Source organism: Ruditapes philippinarum, unplaced genomic scaffold (genome assembly GCF_026571515.1).
Source record: "Ruditapes philippinarum isolate M1 unplaced genomic scaffold, ASM2657151v2 ctg324_1_1_1_1, whole genome shotgun sequence".
NCBI lineage: Eukaryota > Metazoa > Mollusca > Bivalvia > Venerida > Veneridae > Ruditapes > Ruditapes philippinarum.
The window spans coordinates 119,455-145,000 of record NW_026851537.1 but is presented as its reverse complement, the minus strand read 5'-3'; the positions used below and the strand labels follow the sequence as shown (position 1 = coordinate 145,000).

General features: G+C 33.1%; 3 protein-coding genes across 8 annotated transcripts in view; 2 read left to right on the top strand and 1 right to left on the bottom strand.

Moving 5' to 3' along the window:
• The window catches only part of LOC132738340 (galactose-3-O-sulfotransferase 2-like), a 19,734-nt gene extending 12,622 nt beyond the window's left edge, over positions 1 to 7,112 (top strand). For 2 of the 5 annotated variants that reach the window (XM_060726155.1, XM_060725930.1), the window contains exons 2-3: positions 4,511 to 4,579; positions 4,983 to 7,111. In XM_060726155.1, the coding sequence (XP_060582138.1) occupies positions 4,539 to 4,579; positions 4,983 to 6,249 (1,308 nt within the window). In that variant the 5' untranslated portion in view covers positions 4,511 to 4,538 and the 3' untranslated portion in view covers positions 6,250 to 7,111. Of the gene's footprint in view, positions 1 to 948; positions 1,072 to 1,117; positions 1,268 to 4,510; positions 4,580 to 4,982 lie in introns of those variants that run through there. The other 3 variants (XM_060726000.1, XM_060726071.1, XM_060725858.1) reach the window with 3 other exon arrangements.
• LOC132738247 (uncharacterized) overlaps positions 1 to 21,390 on the bottom strand; it is a 51,569-nt gene extending 30,179 nt beyond the window's left edge. Inside the window, exons 1-2 of the mRNA XM_060725748.1 lie at positions 21,212 to 21,390; positions 19,527 to 19,616 (exon numbers count right to left, since the gene is read on the bottom strand). Coding sequence (XP_060581731.1) covers positions 19,527 to 19,616; positions 21,212 to 21,305 — 184 coding nt within the window. The 5' untranslated portion in view covers positions 21,306 to 21,390. The remainder of the gene's footprint in view (positions 1 to 19,526; positions 19,617 to 21,211) is intronic.
• Positions 7,534 to 18,698, top strand: LOC132738099 (galactose-3-O-sulfotransferase 2-like). 2 transcript variants are annotated; one of them, XM_060725571.1, is made up of 3 exons: positions 7,534 to 8,225; positions 14,034 to 14,108; positions 16,326 to 18,698. In XM_060725571.1, the coding sequence occupies exons 2-3, from the start codon at positions 14,065 to 14,067 to the stop codon at positions 17,572 to 17,574; spliced, it is 1,293 nt and encodes a 430-aa protein (XP_060581554.1). In that variant the 5' UTR covers positions 7,534 to 8,225; positions 14,034 to 14,064; the 3' UTR covers positions 17,575 to 18,698. The 2 variants fall into 2 exon arrangements, with proteins under 2 accessions (XP_060581554.1, XP_060581631.1); XM_060725648.1 differs by lacking the exon at positions 7,534 to 8,225 and adding an exon at positions 8,356 to 8,772.
• Positions 21,391 to 25,546: the final 4,156 nt, after the last annotated feature.

Here is a 25,546-nt window from a genome sequence, read left to right as displayed (position 1 = left end):
ATAACAAAGTAAAACAAACTATAATAAACGTTAATTTCCGGCTCAGTTCCATTTGAAATTTTGCATTCATGATGACTTTTTTTTTATTTTAAATAAAATTTCAAGGTTTTAATATGATATACGAAGATTAAAACCGTCCAGTTTATGTTATATTTCTCGAACCGACACATGTCTGTTACAATAATCATTTCAGTGAAGCCATATTCATGACGTCATTTTTTAAGTAAATCATGATTAAAATTAAGTGCGAATACATGTATACATCAACCTTAACATTCACTAGAATGGAATTAATCTACAAAATTGAAAAATTTGATGATATTGTGCAAACTTAGAAAATAGGTTCAGCATTGAACACTAACGATTTTTTTATATGTTCATGTAAATTGTTAAGTTTTTTAGGTGTTGTTGTTTTTTGTTTGTTTTTTTTTTTTAAGAAAAAAAAAAGAAACCAACATTATGTTGAAATATCTTCATAGCCCGCTCACGCGATTAATTTGTTATTACATGTATTTCATATGGGCAGAAAAAATATCATATAAGTACGCGCACGGCGATTATTTTGAATCAAAGTATATTCACAGGCACCAGTTTATGCCATCTGACAGGCAAGAACCGTATATTTTTTTTTCTCAAACTAGCAAAATGGTAGAACCTTCATAAAATGTTGCAAGACAGTAGATGATACTTTCGATGTAATTTTTTTTTTAATTTGGTTATCTAGCATGCGTTGTTAAAGAGGTCTACGTTAGAATATAGGCCCTTCATTATGTATGTATGTACTGTTCTTGGACATACGGTGTCGTAAAATTATCCATGCAAATACCTTCTTAATATAATACAAGAGTCATTTTTCGATTTCCTGGTAAGTGCCGATCAATACGTTAAAGCTTGTGTCAATTACATAATTACATAATAAGGAACTACTTACAGAAAGTTACCAGGCATTTAAGCTTCCGCGTGAACGTGCGACATTAGCAGAATTTGTATAATATACGAGTAACGCTCAGACACCGAGAGCAGACGAAGAAAATCGGCCTTAGCAGAAGAATGGAATTAAAATATATTTAGGTATTTAATAATCATTTCATTAAAAACTTTAATAAGAAAGTGAACTACTTTTATTTACGTTAAAAATGAACGTTAGCAGAAGTGTTAAAATGAAATAACAGAATAAATAATGTAAGCTTGTAATAAAGTGACTTAATAAGGGCGACATTTTGGTGCCATCTGTTCGATCATTAAAGCGGATAATATGTTCATACAGGTAAATCTGTTTGTAAAAAGATGCAAAGGTAGCCATCTTGAAAAAATATGATTAAGAAATATATGTTTAAATGTGTTTCTTTAGTAACAAAACAATTCATCGCAGAAAATCAGCGGGAGTCCTTCACTTCATAAATGTTTGCATGTCGTATTGCAGAAATTGTATATCACGTAAAAAGGTTACCTGCATTTTTTTTGGTTAAAAATGACGAAACATGTGATCGTAAATCAATGTCACTTGGTGTGGCAATGTACGAGAAACCCGTGCTCCAAACATAATTTATCCTCCTCCAAAATCATTAAAATTGTTCAATGGTTGTCTACGGCAACTTTCTGTGAAGATATCAATTGCTTTAAGATCAATTTGATTCAATTAAAGTGTGATAATGGAAGTGCTGTGCTCAATTGTGTTTTATTTCCAATGATATTGTCTCTCTACATTTTACAATTTGATAAGTTTCAGTCTGCGAAACTATGTAATATTATGCGATAAGTTGGAGAATTATGAACAACAAATTCAATCAAACAACTTATCAGGCACGTTGGTAAATATTCACACGTTCTTGCGGTAGGGGTAGGTGGCATTTACCACTACACTGTTTTCTCGCTTACGGCATTTGCATCCTTTTAAGCCTCAGTCTCACTTACTCCCGGCAGAGCCCAGGATCATCCCGGTAAGTTACCGGGATGATCCGGGACGATCCGGGGTGAAATTATTGTTGCGGTCACACTTACCCCGGCAGCACTACGGTAGTTCTCAACTAACCACCCAGGATGCGCTCCGGATCATCCAGGCAGAGCCCAGGTGCAGCTACGGTTCATGCCGGTGCTTCCCCGGTCGTTCCCGGATGACGCCGGAAGAGCCCCGGTTGACCCAGGCAGAGCCCCGGTCGATCCAGGCAGAGCCCCGACAGAGCCCAGGACGATCCAGGCAGAGCCCCGGTAAGAACCCCGGTGGATTGAAAACGTCCGAAAATGATAACATTGATACATATTTTTTTATTTAATATAATATCTATTGTTCCAGAATAGTAATTCATGATGATTTTCTGAAAAATCCTTATGCCATACTTGATAGAAGGGAAATGGGAAGGCTTTTAATACAAACAAGTGCAATCATCGCAAATTGTCGTTTTTCTTTTGAAATGATCCGGGCTTTGCCGGGGCTCTACCGGGATCAACCGTAGCTCTACCTTTATCATCCGGGGCTCTGCCTGTAGTTGCCGGGGCTCTGCCGGCATTTTCCGGGGCTCTTCCGTAGCTCTACCGTAGCTCTACCGGCTATATCATACCCCGGATCATCCCCGGTTTGTGCCGGCAGAGCTACGGTGCTTCCCCGGTATAACCCCGGTCGTTCCCGGCAGAGCTAAGGATGAAGCCGGCAAAGCTATACCTTCCCGGATCATCCCGGACCACCCCGGTGATATTAAATATTTTATTCCATCCGGGATCGAATGCCGGATGTTCCCGGATCATCCCGGATCATCCAGGACGTTGCCGGCAGAGTTACGGATGTACTCCGGTTGTTCCCGGTCGTACCCCGGTCGTTCCCGGATCACCCCGGACGTCTACCGGGGCTCTGCCGGGGCTCTGCCGGGATGTAAGTGAGACTGTAGCTTTAACTTGGGACCATATGCGGCATTTGAGGGAATTGCACGAAGGTATCAAATTGAAGGTTCCATGATAATCACCATATTATTACATTTGCTGATGTTTCTTAATTCAAAATTTGATGCCTTTGAAATTTTATATTTTGCTAAAGCCGGTGCTAGCGGGCGTGGACGGTAACTTGAATTATCACTACCGTCCATGATTATGCTCAACGATACCTTTTATGCTTTCTCTCTAGAGTTCGATTTACCGGCAACATGATCCCTTATTCTATTGACTTCGAGTTAATACCATTATATATTCGTTTTTTCTGCAATTTAGTATCTATCTGGTATAAAGTATGAACTTGTAAGAAAAAAACAAACTTTTAACTTATTGAGCAATTTTCAAAGATAATTATCATACATTTTACTTATAAAAAATAATCATACCTTATTATGGCAACAGCTGTCATTTCTTTTTCATATATACATTTGTATAACATTCTTCTTAAAAACAAATTGTGTTAATAAAGTTAGATTAGCAGATGTCGAACTGGATGCAATGCATGCTTTGGTGAACATCGTAACAATGTATTTAAAATTTCTGTTCCTTCTCATAGGAAATAATTGTTCATAGGAAAAAACATTTTTTCACATGTAATAATTATATTCACATAAAGAAAGTCAAATCTATTTGCTTAAACATTCATGATTTAGTGTCCTGCACCAGTCTGATTAAAATAACTCCACTGAGGTAAAAAAAAGCACCCTAAAACATAAAAAATTGACCTTTAACATAGACCAACTTGGACACTTTAAACTGACAGAACACTTAAAACTGACATATATGAAATAGATAACTTAGAAAAATAATCAAAAATAAATCTAAAATCGGAATTTTGTGCAATTCTTATATCAAACATTGTGTCAAAAGTTTGTTTCAGTACTCAAAGTACTCTTCCTCTATACATGTATTGTGTATTCATATATTTTTGTATGTATATCACAACTCATGATTTCTTGGGGTTTTTGGGTGTTTTTTTTTCAATACGTGAAAACTATTGACCACTAGTTAAAAGGTCATTGGATTTCATGAATATTAAAATCGATATAAGTGGAAGAAGACAAATGTATTTAATTGATCCACTTGTAAAATGCTTTTACCCACTCTTATTTAAAACAACATTTTACATTTTGTCTAAGGTTTATTGTGATTTATGTAGAAACTAAAATTGTTAAGGTATTGACTTAATCGACATGATGACAGAAAAACAAGAGCCGCAGTCTATAGAGGTAAACAAATTTATTGCGCGCAATAACTTCCAAATCGTTAAACCAACAAACAATTTAAAAATATCGACATATCTAAATTGAAAAGCGGAAATAGGTCGTCGAAGATGACATGAAATAATAAATTTTGAAATATTTCAACATATAAATGGTTATTTTAGTGTAAGACATATAATTCAAAAAACTTTTCATTATTTTTAGATTTAGGCCCAACCGACATTGTTCAAATTCTAATGGTGGGGTGCTCTATACACATACCCTTTGTGCTCTGTTTTGCAGAAAGAAGAATACCGTTGGCGCCATGGCAAAGATTGTATTAAAGATATTTGTTTTTGTATTATATTTTGTATTTGTATTTTCAGAATAACTCTTCCCCCTCCAAGAGGCACAATGAAGTTGTTCAACAAGAGGATATTGAAAAGCTTCGTATGGTAAGTATTTTAGCCTATGTCGTCATGATGATATATATATACATTTAAGTTATATATACAACCTCTTAGCTTCCTCACCAAACTTCCCAAATAAATTAAGTTATCTAAATGTATGGTTAAGTTCTTACGCATCGACATTTGTAACAATTTTATATCCATCCGCAACAAATGTATATAATGTAATGACAACAACATTGAAAAAAAGGAGTTTACAAATCAAAGAAAATGCTGCGGGGTTCTTAAAAGGTATAACTTTTGTATTAACAATATTTGCTTATCATTTGCTTTAAGAATATCTACATTTAATTCTATCATCTGGTTTAATGTCGTATCGACAACTTCGTTCGTTAACCTCCTTGTTAAGTATATGTGCTTCATCATGTTGACAAATTTATTTATACAGGGTGTTTGCAGTAGGAATATGTCTCGTGGTCATGGTTTCTCTACACGAAATAGCAATCCAACAGAAAGAACGAATACGAACTCTTGTCCCGTCGAGTAGCTGGATTGGAAATACTATACAAAAGGCTTATCATGACAATATCACACGTGTTTCTGAGAACCATGACGTCACCTCTGACATCACACACCAGTCGAAGCCATCACCAGTCACTCATATTGGATTTTTAAAAGTTCACAAAGCAGCGAGCACCACAACGCAAGCAATATTTTTGCGTTTTGGTTGGCGTCGAAATTTAACATTTGTGCTTTCCCCGGAATATAACAAATTTGGATATCCAAATATCATAAGTACAAACGAGTCAATTACAAAATATAACACTCTTCCTCCTCCACCGGGAAAAACTTTTGATATCTTATGTAACCATGTTGTCTATGGAGATAAAGAATGGTCCACAGTTTTGCCCTCAGACACGGTTATGATTGGAACAATCCGTGAACCATTCGGACATTTTAAATCTGTTTTAAACTATTTCAATCCAAGAAGTATATTATTCATCCAAACAAGCATAGATCCTACAGATCCTGTCGGAACTTTCTTGAAAAATCCAAGACAATATGAGGGAGCCAAAGTAGTTCGACATTCGTTCACAAACAATCGCCTCGCCTTTGAATATGGCATTGCCCCGGAAATAATTATAAACAGAGACTTTGCTGCGTTTGAGGAATATCTTACGGAAGTTTTAGACAAAAAGTTTAAAGTGGTCCTTCTTGCCGAACAGTATGACGAGTCGTTGGTTTTAATGAAACGTAAATTGAACTGGTCACTTAAAGATATAATGTACGCTATTAAAAATGTGAGAAGTGTACATAAGGAGGATAGGTATGTTTTAAGGGAAGAGCATAGAGCTCTACATAGAAACTACTCTATATTTGATTATCTTCTGTTTGAATTCTTTGAAGATCGCTTGAACAAGCAAATAGAAGCGGAAGGGGGAGATTTTCAAGAAGAAGTAGATAACTTTAAACAAATTCGAAAGTTTGTAGAAAATTTCTGTCATATAGTACCTAAATACATACAATCAGTAAGAATTGACGAAAGTAGATGGACTGAAAGTTTTGACATCACGCGAAGTGATTGTGAATTAATGCACCAGGGTGAAATCTCGTTTGTACAAATGATCAGGAAAAGACAGTACGGCTCGGCCTCTTGGAAAGGTGTCAAACAAGTTTTGAAACAAATTCCAAAGAACATTACCCGTACATATTGACCAGTGATCCTTGAAATCCCTAATACTAATGATGAAATCCAGATGTTTACCGGTAAGGGGGTAATTTCGTCTGATGTTAAGATTTTATAGATTTTTTTGTTGTTTTTTTCGGCAAATGAGAAAGTGAAAAGTGTTAAAGGTACACAGGCTGTTTTAAGTTTCATACCTTATTTCGTTAGATATAATTAATAGCTTATAAAAAAAACAGTATGGCTTAATTTAGGTCATGCTGTTTCGAGGAAGTTAAAGAATGGATTTTTTCCCCAAAATCAGATTCAGGGGATAGTGACGTCATTCAATTAAGTGCAATACATGTATGAATACAGGTTGTAATTATGTTTTATCTTTTTTTTATTTTATTTCTGTGACATGAATTCATTTTTAAAATATATACCTGTATTTATTTTGTTTCTTATATTTACTACTTATGACTCTTTGGAAAGTAGGTGGGCGGGTTACTCATATTCAATGTCAAATTGTCACAGTAGGCTCGTTCACAAAATCATTTCATTCGTTTTCATCTGAACTTAAAATTATCAAAATTGGCATCCATGGAATATCAATCGAGGTGACACATTTACATTATAAAAGAAATTAAATTTAGTGATTTAGTTGAAGAATTGTGTTCGCGTATGACCAGATGACCATACCGGGTCACGCATATGAAGCATATGTTGTGTTTTGTGATTTTGATTCATTGACCACTTACGAAATACTATTGACCTATATGACGTCATAGTGTGTTGCTTTTTCGGTCTTTAGTGACGTATCCCACCATAGTGATGATGCCGAAAGTATATAATTTTGTTATTCGACAATCACCTGCAACTGCTTAGCAGTACTAGTCTTAATATTTTATGAAATACATTTTCGTTCAAATATATATATACATATATATATGTTTTATTGATTATTTGGATGCTGAGATTTAACGATGTATTTTTAATATGAATAAACACGTTTTTAAAGCGCAATGACCCCTATGTTTTTTTATTCACCTTCTGTTGTATGATAAGAATCAACTTAACAACATTTTGCTCAATCGCAGCTTCTCGGCCCTTTCCGTCAATCTTCGGAAAAGGAGTTTTTGATAATAGCCGAGATGTTCCGACAGCATTTTGCTAAAGAAGAGGTTATGAAATCATAAGATATATCTGATGGTACGGTACCAGATGGTACATGGTGGAGTTTGAATATAAGTGTGTTCATTCACGACAACTGTTTGGCTGTTAATTTCCAGTTTCGCGCCAAAACTGGCTGTCTCGTTTATAACCATTTCCGTGACTCAAACCAGAAATATAAACTTGTATTTTTCTTTTTTTAAGACAAGTCGACTAGTGGAAATGTCAAGAACATTCTGCTTGACATACCTAACTACCGGTGTAAATGAAAAAGCACCACTATATGACTTTGGCTTTCCGGAAGTCTAGTGAGAACTTTATTTAATGTGATATGAATGTAATTCGGACTCGAATCCCCTAGATTTGTTGTTTCAAACAATGGAATCACGTGACCATACTCTAACTCTGGCCATTCTTAACGGTTCTATTTGTTTGACTGTTGAGTCCGTATGTTTGTTTCGCCGTTTCAAAAGTCAAACTTACTATTTCCATGTCACGTGGACGATCAATACGAATTAACTATGCTATAATTCTTAAACCAAACACCAATAAATACATATATTGAATTTGTATTTTCTGTTTATAATTTATTCTCGCACATACAGGTTGGTGGTCAATATTAACGAATATAACTCAATATAATTTATCAGTCGAAAATGTTATGACGTTTTATCGTATAGTTTTGAAAACTGTTTCATTTTTTAAGACATATGTTAACATTGGATGGATTTAAATCATATACAAATATACAACATAAAAATATCGGATATTTTAATATCTCTCTGTAAAAAAGAATATTAGTTGTGACGTGTGTTAATCAATTCTTCATTGAAAAAAAATTTACGACGGATTCAGGTATCAGTATCGCTTTTTATTTTTTCCATTTACTTTTCAATAGGGCCCTTTTAAAAGAATAGTTCAATATGAAAATTACATTTTTATCCCATAACATGCTTTTTTTTTTTTTTTTTTTTTTTTTTTTGCTTTCTGTTCTTTTTGGCGGGTGGGGGATATTAAATATTAAAACTAAAAATGTGTATATGGTCAACCAACAGTATAAAGCTTGTCAGACTGCATGGGTGTGCATGCTGGCATGCCTCTGCACTGGTGGTAACATCTATCCCCGTTCAGTTCCACAAGGAAAAGGGTTAAAAAGTAACGAGACAAGATAAGAAAAAAATATGTATAATTATGTTCTTATTTTGTAAGTATGACATGCTTTTTTTCAATAATATATTATTACAGTCCTGCCCTTTCCTTTGTTTTGGCATAATAAAACTGCGGTGCATGAAGTAAAAATATTTGAATAAATCGATACGTAATGACTGTTTTACCGACTCTTAAAGTTAATACATTGAATATACATTAATGTTTACATTCAATACACGATTATTATACATGGGTAAGTTTGAAATAATATTTTTCAATAATAATTATTTTCTTTTTTACATTGACGGTTCGAAAAGAAAAACTTTAAACTGTGATAATCTTTTAAGACGAATAGCATGTATGCATAGGTCGAAATTTACATTCAGTCGTTCGTATTTTGCCAATTTCCGTGGCTTCTTTAGATCTTATAAGCGCCTACATGATCAGGAGCAGCCAAAAGAAAATTGTAAGCTGGACGCTTTTAAAATAAATACAAAATAAGGATGATGATATGATGATGTTGGCCGAATTTATAAATGATAATTTAAATGATGACTGCTTTTATTGTAGTTATCATTTAGTCAAAACAACCATTTTTTACAAATATATATTGAGCAAACAATGCGCGTTTATAATTAAAAAACAAATGCACAGCTACTAACATTACGGGTTAGTTAATGTCTATGCATACGTTCTCTTGGATTCTCTTAGTAGTATATACAATATATTTCACCGGACAGTAAGAATTACATGAATGTAATATTCTCACGAGTCAGTTAAATGAAAATTATCTAAACAACTCTTTAAAACACTTAAGAGTAAGGTATTTTTACTTCAAATTTTAATGCATGGGGATGATATAGAGATTTACAAGTCCTTTAAAGATTTCATCATATTCGAAATGGTTTTTAACAAAAGCTTTATATAAGAGTGCTTAACCTGATGTTTAGCTCATACTGCACGAGCGACAAAACAAAAATACACTTTTTAATGAAATAAGATAATATAAATAACCCAGGATATAAGAGAAAACAGCTTGCTATGTTTATATACTTGTATGTATATTTACTATCTTTATGTCTGTTTTAAGACCACGACAACATTTAATTAAAATTTTATATTGATTAAAAATCTACACAACGTTCTCTCGATGAGAAGACATAACAAAAAAAAATGAATGAATAGCTTCGGATGAATATTTTGTTGACAATACTGATTTATTTACAATATATTCAAATTTGAATTACTTACGCGATTCTAAATTTAAAAAATAACAGCATTAACAAAACGAACTTTCCATCGGACGTTGCAAAATAGTAATCTTTGACAAAGCATAAGCCAGTCTCGGGTCATGTTGTTTTGGAGTTGTGATCATAGCAAGATTAAAAAAGATTCACAGAACTGAAGATGGATTAAGAGTGGGTGCAAAGAATGTTCGTGGAATCTTGAGTAGATGGGAGCCTGGCGGGAAAAATAACTCGTCTGCAACTGGCATAGCTTTAACACCAACTGAATTTAACTTGCGGGGTTCGCTGTTAAAGGTATTGCTGCCCCCCCCCCCCCAAAAAAACAAAAAAAAAAAAAAAACAAACAAAAAAAACTAATTGATTGCAAATCGGACAAACTTAAAACATCATTTTTAGAATAAGCTGACAGCGGAGAACAAAGCCGGGCAATTTCTTTTCGCTGACAAGCTGAAAAAGTAACGTAAACAAGTGCAACAGATATCCGTAGAACCGAATATGGTAATTCAATTATTCAGGTTAAACCAACTATGACAGCTGTATATATATTGACTTTTTAGTTAGTTAATTATGAATACAATAGAAGTACTACATTATATATTATATATAATGTAATTAGTTCCACGTACAAAAGTAAGCTGATTTATCGATTATCGATACCCCGGAGTCAAACGGTCAAAGTTTTATGATTACAAAGAAGAACATAATAATACATGTATATCTTTTTATTATATACTTATAAATGAAATATTGAGACATATTGATGAAATAAAGTGCGTTTTTTCGTTTTCCGTATTTTCACTGTAAAAAATCATTTTTCACTGCAGTGAAACATATTTTCCGTATTTTCACTGGTGTCTTGCAGGACTACTTTCTTTTAAATTCACACATTTTAAGGGGGAGTCTTTAAGTTGTTATTTCAAAAAAAGAAAAACAGTATATAATGAACAAAAAAATCTAGTTTTTTTTTCTAAAAATAAAGGATTTATTTTCATCTTGTGGTATGAACATTATCATATTTCACTCGTGGCTACCGCCACACATGAAATATTTATTTTCATACCACTCAATAAAAATTAATCCTGTTTTTATAGGAAAAAAAACTTGAATATCCTTTATTTATTATTACTAAAGTATATCTTCTTATTCACCAGGGACATGAATATATATCATATCGTGCAACATAGGGTTATTACACAAACTACAATATATAGAAGATAACATCAAAAAATACTGTAATACATGTGTTCTATATGAACGCCCAAATAGACCAAATTTAAAAGGTTGGAATGAGCCTGTTCATGGATGGTACTGTCAAGTGCAAGCTACCGTCCACACCCCTAGCACCGGTTTAAGGAGCATTCAACATTTAACAGTAAATGGTTAAATTCAGAATTTTGAAACATCCACAGATGTGTTCATACGGCGGTTATCATGGAACCTTCAATGTGACATGTTAGAGCTACTATATGAAAAGCGGCCCATGGCCTCCAAGTAAAATGCGTGTGCCCTAACGAGAAAACGATTGGCAGAACTAAATAAAATGGAGACTATGAAGCCTGCATATCATTGATAAGCTGTCAAAAGACAAATTTATAAAGCAGGCAACATATCATAAGGGTGATTAAACATTATTTAAGTAGGAATGTTGGAACCACCCAACAAAGAAACGTCAAGTAGAAATAAATAAATGTACCACAAACATAACACTAATGTCGCATTGAACGATCTTCAAGGATCGAAAATATAACATCTCTGAATGCATGTACGGAGCGACTTTTATGGCCTCCACACGGCATAAACAACGCTGATGTGACGATGATAAAATAGAGAGAAATAAAATCCCAATAGAAAGTTCAAAACGAACTTCATTTACACCTAGACGATGCTAATAATATGTACATGTATATGCAAACAATGCCAGTGTGACCAAGCTTTATGCAGTTTGCTTCTTCCGAATACCAAATTTCTTTATAACTAATGATGGGCTATTTCATATACTCAAAGAAGGGCAAATATATTACACGAACTGTGTGTTAGAGGTCCTCGGAAAGGATCTAAAAATTGCGATTGGACCACAAGAATTTCTGAAAGGTTCTTTTATTGATTTCTGTTGTGTTGATGGACCGGGAACATTAGAACCCTGGGTTCTGGCAGTTGGCGGTTCGCTTTATATTTACAAACAACCGTTCATATAGGACCAGGACCATAAAACCTGTCAAATATAAAAGATAAAAATTGTCCACCGGCAATCGGAAATAGTCAAACCCTTCTAAAATATCTCAAACAGATTATTTCAGATTAATGCGAATTAATACAATTAATACGGATTGAGGTCATGTAAAAATACACATGCTAAAAACAGCACGTTTTATTTTATAAATAACTCTGTTTTGATATTATCTGTAGAAAAAAAAAGAATTGAATGTAGATACAACAAAAGGCAAGAACTGATTATAATCTCGCAGTAATAACTGCATTGTACAATATTTGAGTAGTGACAATGTCTCGTATTGGGTAATCAAGTTAACCTATTATGTTTCAATTGTTTTATGTATTGACTATTGATTCTTTCTTAATGACATTTCCTTTCGTAAGCGTTACTGCCATACAGAACAGAAAAAACAAATTATACGGTGTACAAGGAGAGACATGCTTGAAATGTAAACTTTATTGCACAATAAGCTCGTGAAGCTTATTTTATTTCTGGTCATCCATGTATGGTTAAATTACTGTATATAGAAGCTGTATAATCTGAGATCTCGGCTCAATTAAACTTTATTAGGAAATATATATATAAATTTATATATATAATATACATATATAATCAATCAATGTCATTGGCCGAAGCATATGACATAGCATGAAGTAATGGTAATAGTGACTTTTTTCATGATCCACATAACAATGAAAAAGAAAATTTTTAAAACGTAACTGTGTTTCTTAATACACATCGTTTAAACTTTCAGAAAAGCTTACTTATGTGCTATGTCATTTAATTAGCCATAATTCACTTAACAGTACGACCTGTGCAGAGCGGCATTCTTTCGGGGACGGATTTTTTAAGTTGTTATTGAGAGGTGTTTCTTTCGAGGGGTTAAATGTGTTGCAAAGTCGTACTTTTTGTAAGAACTGAAGCGGTTGTTGTAAAGAGGTAACTGTTCTATACAGAGTGTTGCTCTACGCAGGTGACACTGTATATTCAATACGAAGTCTTCATATATTGCTACTACCTAGACAATATCTATATTTTTCAATGGACTTTTTTCCTATATATTTTAACTGAAAACAATATTTAAAACGCCATGCTCTATTTTTAATAATATTAAATATTAATTAGATGTACAGATCAACCTGTGACATAGACCATTTTAAAAATCAACAAATGGAATGTGTTATTGAATGACGTCATTTTAAATACATAATGCTAAAACCCCAATTGCTTTCAGAGACCATCTATTTATAATGGCCATATATTTCTATTTGAATAGGCTGGTCTCTGAATACAGGGTTGTATCAGTGTTACTTAGTTTTACTCAAGGCGTTATATACCAACAAAAAAAGAAATATATAAACACATTTTTATACTATAGTTAGTTCTTGACAGAGGACCGTTCTGCAGAGGTTGCACTTTATGCATAGAGGGCCAGCTATAAGTTATCCATTAACTTTTGAAACTTGAAAATCACAACGTGGCTACAAGAAAGGTTGATGCGATTTAAATCCCAATCCCGTTATCTAAGAGTCAGGTCACAAACTGCTTCCGTATTTTTGCATACAAGTCTTTTAATGGCAATTTCTGGTCAATGCATGACATCAAACAAATGTTTATATCCAATTTAGATGAAATAAGTTGAACTGAATCAATTTTGAACATAAAGACAGTTGTTTACATTGCTTCTACATTAATTTCAAGAGCTCTTCTTCGGAATCAGTAATTAGAAGTTATTCATCAGCTCCTAAGTAGTCAGCCTCAACATTAACAATGGTGTTAAATTACCCGCAATGTTGTTTGAATTTTTTTTTAAAGTTGTATCCGTCTATGGCGACATGTACAACGAAGGTTGGTAAACCAGAGTTGTCTTTCTTAAAAATATTTTGACATTAATTAAATAATAAATTCATTCATTCATTCATTCATTCATTCATTCATTCATTCATTCATTCATTCATTCATTCATTCATTCATTCATTCATTCAAACATTCATTCATTCATTCATTTATTTATTCATTGAAACATTCATTCATTCATTCATTTATATTTTACAGAAACGAAGAAAGAAAGTCTTATCTACAAGAGATGATGAATATCGCCCACAGACGGATTTTAAAAAGTTTCATATGGTAGGTTATTAAATACAAGATAAGGTATCTGATCAAAAAGCAACTCCCCCAGGTGGCTCAAAACATAATAGGCTATAATGATCCCACCGGATAAAAAACAGTGAACAATAATCCCCCGTTTGGCTATCATTAAACCATAACTTTTTTCTGACTGACTTTTGCATTATTATTTTTTTCAAACCATAAATAAGCATTCTGCATTCATTCTGGTGTTGTTAAACTGAAATTTAAGAAATTAAACTCTACACGAGGAAAACATTTTTACCTCTGTCTACCAGACAAGTATTATTCGACTTACGTAAAATCATTAATTATACTGAATGCTTTCACAATTTACTTCTTTAAAAGAACATATGGTTCACTTTATTATAATAGGGACATAAATAAATAGATCTAATATTGCTGGATATAAGAAATACTCATTCATCTATATGATTTAATAATTCTTAAGAAGCGTCTATAGAGTTCTATAGACCATATAGATCATATTTCTTGACAAAGAATTTCCTACGTAAAAGAATTCGATATTCATTTGTTGTGTATGACAGTTTGTCAAGTTGATCTAAATAGTAAGAAGAAAAGAATAAAAACAAAGACATTTGATAAGATACATAGATAAGCATATGTTTCTACAATTTAGACACACTCTCATATGACTTTAGGTTTCAGGCAGATTAGTTAATTGCACGTTGGTAACAGCTTTATATAAAACTCGATCTTTCCAAGACACAATATTATGTTCTTATTTGCAAAGTCGTCAAATTTTAATTTTTCTTAAATCAAATCTATTTCTATTCGTTTTGCGCAAACATGCATGGGTCATAGCCATTAAAGGTGTTCTTTCACAGTTAAAGGAACCCCACTGAAGTATTTTCTGACATGACGCGACTGGAAATCATTTTTCGAGATAAATGTCAATTTAATGAAGGTCTATACCAATAACTTATGTGCAAAATTACAAATCATTTGCCAACTCAATTTTTTTCAAAACATGCTCAGTGTTTACAGAATAATCAAATTGTTAAAAATGACCCAGAACTGTCAAGCGTTAAAACGCTTTACACTGAAACGAGGCAAAAAAGCACAAAACTCCTATTTTTCAATTTAGTTCTGGGTATATTTCTAATTTAAGTGCCCTACCTGATAAATCTAGGAAATTCAAATTTTATGTTTTTAGATTTTTGAATCTAAGTTTAGTTCCTTTAAAGGAAACAATTGACCCTACAGGGATTCTCATAAAAATACATGAAGGTCTAAACAGAACGCTGAAAAAGTCATTGGTTATTTACACAGAATATGTAAGAATACGAAAATTCATGATTTTCTCTATTTCTGAAAGACGTTCAGAGAACTTATTTCCTTTTTTGCATAGATCTCGTTTTTAGTATTTAGGACATTTATTGCAAAGCATATGTCAAAATATAGCTGTACTAGTACCATATGTGTAGATACTATCATTGCAATGAAAAAAAAGGATAACAGATAGAAATTACAGAAATACAATTACCACTGTTATTTCTTCCTTCTTCCCTTCCTTTCAGTAACTTTTAATGAAGTCTTTGAAAAATACCACCACCACCACCACCCCACCCCACCCCACCCCACCCCCACACACAAATAGAATAATAGATAAATAAAAAATAATAATGATTAAATTAAATACAGTATTTTTACATTTACAGAAAACTTCATATAATGAAACAAACTAATTACTGGAAGAGCCAACGACAAAGTTCAATAATTTTTGGTCAAACCCTTTTATATATTTATAGATATTAATATGTATATTGATGTTTGTATTATACATGGGAGGAAAAAATCTCTTCCCTAAAGCCAAATATTATCTAAATCAAATTCACGTTAAGCAATAAGTAGATCTAACCTTTAAAGCCAGACTGGTTTAAATCAAATTTATTTATTTATTTATTAAAAAAAAATAAGGGTTTCTAAGATCAATTTTACTTGAATAGAATGTCTAGCATTTTTTGCATCTATATAATTATATTTTTAATATAGTGACAAAAAAACACGATGCACAATAATACAATATAACATAAAACGCTGATTCCTTTATTATAGTTTATATATGACATCGGAAATAAAATAACATAATATGAATATATGAATAAGTATTTTAGCTTGTGTGACATTCATGTTAATACATACTGTATTTTATTTATTTCATATACTATATACTTTTTTGTCTTTTATGTTAAGGGTGATCGCCATATGCATTGTTGTGGCCATTATGGTATCTTGGCACGAGTTTGCCATGCAACAGAACATGAAAATCAAAATGCTTACACAAACACGTGATGAGGGAGGAAAACCTACGCCTACTTCAATAAGCATCGCGGTTACAGCTGGTATACATAATCGTAGTGAAATCTTTGCCAGTTCTGAGTTCAAGCATTCACCAATCACTCATATTGGATTTTTAAAAGTGCACAAAGCGGCGAGCACCACGACGCAAGCAATATTTCTACGTTTTGGATGGCGTCGAAATTTAACATTCGTGCTTTCCCCGGAATATAACAGATTTGGATATCCAAATATCATAAGTATAAATGAGTCAATAACTAAATACAACACACTACCTCCTCCACCTGGAAAAACATTTGATATCTTATGTAACCACGTGGTTTATGGGGAAAAAGAATGGTCCTCTGTTTTGCCCTCAGACACGGTTATGATTGGAACAATCCGCGAACCATTCGGACATTTTAAATCTGTAATAAATTATTTTAATCCCAGACCATTGTCATTTGTACAAAGAGCAGTAGATTCGTCAGACCCGATTGGCGCTTTCCTGGCGCATCCAATGAAATACGAGAACCCCGAATTCATTCGACATTCCTTCACGAATAATCACCTCGCTTTTGAATATGGCGTCCCTCCGGATATCATAATAAAAAAGGACTTCAAAACTTTCGAAAAATACCTCAAAGAAGTATTAGATAAACAATTTAAAGTGGTGTTAACTGCCGAACGGTATGACGTGTCACTGGTCTTAATGAAAAGGAAATTAAATTGGTCTTTCAAAGATATAATGTATGCATTGAAAAATGTAAGAGGCGTGGCAAAGGTGGACCGATATCCGATAAAGGAGGGGCACAAAGTTCTACATAGAAATTATGCTGCTTTTGACTATTTATTATTTGAATTCTTTGACAACCGTTTAAGCAGGCAGATTGAGGCTGAGGGAACTGGCTTCATGGAAGAAGTAGCAAATTTCAAGGAAATACGTGAACAGGTAGAGTATTATTGTCACCTGCTTCCAGGAAAGATACCAGCATTAAAAATTGAGAAAAATAAGTGGACAGAGGGTTTTAATATGTCGCAAAAAGACTGTGAACTCATGCATATAGGAGAAATCCCATTTGTACAAATGATTAGGAAAAAACAATACGGGTCTGCAAACTGGTCATTTGTTAAGAGAGTCGCACAAGGAAAACCTAGAAAATAACAAATATCCCAACAAGTAAACAAATAGTTTTCAGTTTTTGATTAACCGCTGTCTGCTCCGTAATGAAATAGTGAAACTACTGCAGGCAAAATCAAGGGAAATCTGTAGAAACCAACGATGACAAGGCCAATGCTGCAGAGTCCAATTGACTTGTGTAGGAGATATGCTGAGATGTTGAAAATGTCCCACACGCGCCAAGCATATACATACATGCAACTGAGCATATCAAAAACATGTTACAGTGCAACTTCTACAGAGCGGGCATCTGTAGAACACTTCTTTTTAACAACAATTTCATTTTTTCCTACAGTAAGACTTCTAAATATTTTAACCTTTGACACCTCCCTGCAACAACCAATATCTCCGTCTTCCACAGGGTGTTGATCAACAGAGATGCTTGTGCATGTCAATATTGAGCTTTATTCTGATACAGCAATGAGTGGTAAACGTTTTGAAGAAATTTGATGATAGATGTCAAAATAATAATTGCCGTCCAAAGCATACTGGGAAGAATATATAGAGAAACATGCGAGATTTTAAAGTGAGATATCGATTGCGCGGCTTTAAGTGAGATACCGATTGAGGAATTTTAAGGTGAGATATATTAGATTGGCGGATTTCAAAATGAGATATCGATTGTGGGAATTTAGAGTGAGATATCGATTGAGGAATTTTAAAATGAGATAGCGATTTTGGGATTTAAAGGTAGGATATCGATTGTAGGATTTTTAAGTGAGATATTAATTGCGGGATTTTAAAGTGAGATATTGATTGCGGGATTTTAAAAGTGAAATTTCAATTGAGGGATTTTACACTGAGGTATCGATTGCGGGATTTTAAAGTGAGATATCGATCGCGGGATTTTAAAAGTGAGATTTCGATTGTGATATTCAAAAACTGCTGCTTATGAGTAACATAGGATGCAATTCGTGTTGGTAAAGCAGCACTGTTGAAATTAGACACATTCTCAGTGGGTGTGGTTAACTAGTCTATATTTTACTAGCTGTTTTTATGTTCTATTTTACAAAAATGTTTATTACCTGTTTTAAAAAGAGTGGTTATTTTAATACTCGTGTTCATTTTTAGAGATTTGATGTGTTTTACAAACTTCTTTAATAAAACATAGAAAGAAAACTACAACTACAAATCGTTTTTACTATTTTTACTTTATCATTAAAGCACCTTTTTTGTATTACGGACTACTTCTTAAATTCCTTATATCAAAATGTATTACGCCAAATTGTGGCATATTTCCGCCAACAGCTAACCACGTGATCATCATGTTAATTATAAGGTAGATAATAGATATTTATATGATTAACGAAATCTGTAAAATAGTTAAGAGACGAATAGATATCTAACTTCAAAAAATGCTAAAAGTGTCTATTACTGCAAACACAGTTTGTTTATGTGTAAAACTTAATAAGTCAGTCAGACAATAAGCCTGTTAAGTGTGTTCAGTCAGTCAGCTACGAAAGACCGCTGGGGACAATTCAACATCATGAATTCCCGATTTCATCTTCCTGAATCCACAATTTTAACTTCGTGAATTCTCGATTTCAGCTTCGTGAATTCATGATTTCAGCTTCGTGAATTCACGATTTCAAATTCACAGAGTTAAAATCGTGAAGTTCATAACGTAAAATCGCAAAGTTGAATACGTGAATTCATGTAGATGAAATCGTAAAGGTGAAATCGTGAATTTATGAATTCTGTATGTTGAAAATGTGAATTCACGAAGTTAAAATTTTGAATTGACGAAAATGTACTTGAGAATCGTGTGAACGTCTCTTTTTCGTTGAAAACGTTCCGTGTGAATCGGTTAAATTTCAGGGGTCCAACTAATTAAAAAAAACTTTTGTGTCTTTTGCGCTTCCAGTACATTTTGTTTATAATTTTTTACAAATACGGTTTACATGTACATATACAGATATGGAAACAGAACTACTCACCTGTGTTTTTGACGTCAGCATACAGGGTAGGGTCCGGAAGTGTACTCTCGTCCACGAGGGTGAAGCTGTCTCCAGCCGGGAACTCGAACTCTGGCGAAATAACAGAAATGTGAACCTATGAGTAGTTTAAGGAGTGATGTTGCTGATTGAAATAAGTTCATATAGCCATACGATCTGGGTGGTTTCTTACAGCTATATATGAACGACACGCACGTGTCCTTTCAAAATTCTCTTAAAGGCACATTATGCCTCAGAATCAAATAAATTTTACTTCTTTAGAAAGGACAAACATCAATTTAATAATAATAGTTTTAGGGAATGTTGGATGCTTGTAACATGAAGAAAGTAGTGATAAATGTACAATAATTTAACATAAAAGTAGCAAAACGTAAACAAAGAAGTACTTTTTATTTCCTTACACAATACTAATTCACTATATATAACTGTTCTTATTGCTAAAAAGCAACAGATGATCCAACTAATTGGCCAATAAGTAACTTTTTGGATACTATGAAAGTACATCTAAATTGAAAAGCTTAAGAGAAATAAAAAAAGCATTTCTGAGTTCTGAGGCATTATGGCCCTTTTAATATACTTCTTAAAGTAAACTTTAATGACAAACTTAAATTAACCGGCATTAAACAATTAACCTGCTGTAATCAACGCGATTTTAGCCTTTGTCACCAGTATAAATCAGACCATTTTTGTATCCCTTAAACATTGAATGGACTGTTCCAAAAGTAAAGGACAAATCCATTACATAAATTCTGAAGGTTAATACAAAAATGTACATGTTTATTAACGTGCTGAAGTATATTATAATAGCTAGATTGTACGAAGTCAATTTGCAACGAAGTATCAATGTCATATCATATAACAGTTTTAAAAGTTTTAAACTCTATTTATATATTTCTACCTTATTTATGTAAAATCAATAGCAATATCTTAAACGGGACACACCTTAAGATGGTTTTAACAAGAGAAGATTAAGGTTTGCAGCGTTCCCGTTTTTATACTTTGACAGTCCGGGTACATACGGGTTTAATGCCGTAACAGATGAAAAAATAAACAACTATAAAAGCGCCATATATTTTTTTTTGGAAGACAGAATTAACACAAGAGCTATTAACTGAACAATTAAATATTGATACATATTTGATAGAAAATGCATCTCATGTTCTAAGCCAGACTCTGTTTAGTTCGAGTCCATGTGGGAAACACGATTACGACATTATCAGGTATTATCAAGAATGTTAAATATCAAAAAAATTCTCCCCTTGTTGTTGTTGTTGTTCTAGATTCCTTTTCATTCATTTTTTTGTTATTTATTTATTCACTTTTTTCTGACACACATGTAGTCACCTGAATAGAACGACCGACCTTGAGAAAGCAATGTGGAAAGTTTCTTCAAATGAAAAACATCGTCTGAATTTAAAACTTTCGTAAAATATGACTTGAATATAAAACTTATTTTTAAAGTCATCAGATCTAATTTAATTTGAATTTCTAGTCTTTCTCGGCGTCTTTCGCCTTTTTAATAACTATATTAAATATCTTCAAACGCATATTCCAACTTTCAAATATGTCCTTTATTTAAAGGCATGCCCCTTTAAAAAAACAAATGTGTGAAATCTATTTAAAACAGAAATAACTAAAATCAATTGATATAAATAATTTTGTCTTACCTTCACACTGAGCGTACGACAAAAGCCCACAGAAAAACAGAAGTTTAAAACGAAACTCCATTTTTCCTTTGTGTCTATTCGTTTTACAAAACATTCAATTTTCACATCTTTTTCTTACATTTCCAAAATTTTGGAATGGTTTCAAAAAATGTCAACGTACCCAAACCTATTAACGATCAAAAGAAGGGGGGGGGGGTATAGATTTAAAATAGTTTTTATACGTTCTACTTCCTTATTCGATTGACAAGTGTATGTACTTATATCCAAACTTTGTTTGGTGAGGGATTTATAATTATTTACTTTATATGCGGAACTCTTTGTAAATAATATACACAAATCATTCAAAAAGATAACGGTAATTGCTTTTATATATCTTTTCTGACATTTGTGAGACCTTTATACTTAAGAAAAATTGGTCTTGGTCGGTAAAAGATAAAAAGACCTATTTAGAAAATACGTGTAGGTATGCATGTTAATGTAATAGTTTCAATAGGCCTTTTGACATTTTCCCTGCATGTCGGAACACCTCACCGATTACCTGTAATCAACTCGGAAACAACTGACGAATAAAAGTAGTTCTGTCACGCGACTGGTAAACATAGCTTTCCTTTTCCGAAATTTGACGGAAAAGGCCGAAACATTGCAATTACAGCAACTGTATAATTATGTTAATCAACGTTGTTTTATCACAGATTGATAACTATCTTTGCTTTTTAATAACTTGCCAGTAACCACCTTATGAGTAACCACCGTATGTTCAAATATGGAGCACCAGGGACATTCTTGTGAGGAAGCTAAATTACTGAAGGTCCAAGTTTCTTCTCAGCTTGAGATAATGCATGGAAAAGCTGGCTTTGGTCTTTCACCATCTGTGTTGTTTGGTTTCAAGAACCCCTCAAAATATTATGAAACAAGTAACTTATTAACAAAAAAAACATCGTATGCAAGAACTGTGCAGACGTATTTTTTTGCAGAAAGTGACTGGAAATGTTTTAAATGGTTCGACTCTTATGGTATATACGGCAATGATCAAATCAAGCTCAAAATAGTTAAAATTAATAATTCGTGCATTTTCCAAAAAAAATCTATTCAACCCAGCTACAGTAATTATCAAAACTGTTTGTTTAACTTCAATTTTAACAATAATAATAATGTAAAGGACACGTATGATTTCGGCAAATTGATTTGGTCAAAAAATTTTTTTAGTAATATCTAGTCAATAAATGGACTATTTATAAAGGGTTGATAAGTAAATACGACTTAAGTGACAAAGTTAACTACATATATAAATCACAGGAATTTTAGTTCTGTCGCATATTTTATACAAGTTGAATGTATATAGAGTTGAGTGGCCGTATGTCACCGTATACTTAGTTATAAATATCGTATAGAAATGTTCGTGAACTTTAATGATATATCATGCTTAAATTTGATATTTGAAAATATTGAAAACTGCTACACTGTCTCATTGTACATATAAAGTCAACATGTTTCGGCTTCACACTCTAGTACTGAGTAGATGTTACATTTTAAACTCTGCAAACTATAACAGACCATAATATGAATATATAGTTTCATTAAAAAACTGGCAGTTTTTTTTTAAAGAAAGGACCATATCTACTTGACCTGTAATAGGAAATGCGGCTTCCGATTCACAGTTTTTACATTGTTTAGTTCAAATTAGACATATACAGTAAGAATTTCATAGATTTCAATAAATTTCTGCTATAAAATCATTTTACTCAAAGATGTGCATAGTATATATTTAAGAAACCGAGGTTTCAATATTTTTCATTTTGGCCCGCGATTATCTTTCAATCCGTCATCTATCTTATACAAGCCGGTCTACACATGTAATGTTTTTGCAGACCTTTGCAGACGGCAAGGGGCTTATCGGCTGATCTTGGTCTGTAGCATTTTTCAAAATATTTACTATCTGAATAGCAAACAGTTGCAGGCCAGGAGAAAACGTCAAGGGCTAACCAGCTTATCTTGGTCTGTACTGGAATTTAGAATTTTTCAAAATATTTACTGACTGAATTATGGCCATGCCAAGACGGCAAGGGGTTATCGCTGGTCTGTACTGGTAGCATGGGAAGAACCAGTTATTTTCGGTCCGCTGTTGTCTTTAAACCAGCATCTATATAGAACTTACCTTTTTACAAGCCCGTCTAGATTGACGTCATTAATGACCCCAATCGTTGGCTCGCAAAGATCTACATAAATTTGAATTCAAGTTAGCAAATGCGCCCTCTTTCTTCAGCCCCTTCAAAATGCTAAAAAATAACACGTTCACATACTTTTTAAATAATAGCCGCGTCCCGTTTTGTTTGACCTCATTTGACTTCAGGACCTCGACTTAAGAATAATGGTAGATTTTTGTTTCAAAAGGCATTTTAAATGTTCAATCGCACTTTTACAGACTCTTCTTTTCACTAAGAAAAAATAAAATATCAACGACTTGTTCCTATGTGTCAATGCATTAAGTTGCGTCTCGTTTTGATATTTAAAACAAATCAACTGAAAGAACCTTCAAATAAAGCCGCCCTCGGTATGGTTATTGTGAAGCCAGGCAAGGGAATACCAAAAGTAAAACACATGTCGAGTTTTAATAGATTTACTTCTCACTAAGTCAGTGAGATTTACACAGTAACACAAATCCATATGAAAAACAATGGTCATAAAGAAATTGAACATGGACATGATGTAAAAGTGCACTGCACTTTATAACAGAACAAAATTATCTAAAACAATGATGAGTAAACAAAGGGGTAAAGTGATGAACTTTCGGAAGGGTTAATGAATTACAATTACAAATTACAGTTACAATTACACATTACAATTACACAGAAACACATATCAACCATTTGCCATGTTAGGAAAAATTTATTGGATATGTTATTAATAAAAATATACATTAAAATTAATGAACATAAATGCATATTGTGTGTAAATTATTTGCTTACAGTCAACCCTTGTTATATAAACTCATCAAAAATATAGTTATATATTTTACTAAACACTTAAACATGTACCTAAATCTTAAATGGACTTGTTCTGCTTTGAATTTCCAACAGTTTACTGACAATCCTTAACTGGAACAATCATAACTTTACGTGGGACAATCATTACTTTATGTGGGGGCAATTATTACCTTAAGTGGGGGCAATCATTACTTTAATAGGGATAATCATTAATTTAAGTGGGTCAATCATTACTTTAAGTGAGGCAACCATTACCTTAAGTGGGGCAATCATTACCTTAAGTGGGGCAATCATGACCTTAAGTTGGGCAATCATTACTTTAAGTGGGATAAAAATCATTACTTTAAGTGGGGGAAATCATTACTTTAAGTAGGACAATCATTACTTTTAGTGGGGCAATCATTAATTAAAGTGGGGCAATCATTACCTTAATTGGGGCAATCATGACCTCAAGTTGGGCAATCATTACTTTAAGTGGGGGAAATCATTACTTTAAGTGGGGGAAATCATTACTTTAAGTAGGACAATCATTACTTTTAGTGGGGCAATCATTAATTAAAGTGGGACAATCATTACCTTAAGTGGGGCAATCATTACCTAAAGTGGGCAATCAGTATCTTCAGTGGGACAATCATAACTTTAAATGGGGCAATAATTAATTTAACTGGGGGCAATCTTTACTTTAGGTAGGGCAATCATTACTTTAAATGTGACTATCATTATTTTAAGTGGGATTATCATTAATTTAAGTGGGGAAATCATACCTTTAAGTGGAGCAATCTTTACCTTAAGCAGGCAATCTTTACCTTAAGTGGGGCAATCATAACTTAAAATGTTGCTATCATTTCTATAAGTGGGACAATCATTGTTTTAAGTGGGATAATCATTAATTTAATTGGGGCAATCATTCCTTTAAGTGGGCAATCCTTACTTTAAGTGGGACAATCATTACTTTAAGTGGATCATTACTTGTCAATCATATCTAAATGGTGCAATCATTTCTTTAAGTGGTTTCCACATATGTGGCGTTAATGACTGACTCAAATGTTGACTTCTCGCTTTTACCATTATGTACTATTTGTTACCAAATTCAAAGCAATACTAGTTCATTATATAAATACGGTGGAGGGGAGGGGGGGGGGAAGAGACTGTTATATCCAAAATAACAAAAGCTAAAACTATGGACAATAAAAGAATACTTTTCTGCACTCTTGCAAAGACATATATAATATTAGAACAGTACATGTACTTATGAGATCTAAACATTATTGGCATTCCTTAAAACATATCATTAAATCACAGAATAAATGGATATAAGTAAAGAAAAGAGGAGCTGGGGGAGGGGGAGAAA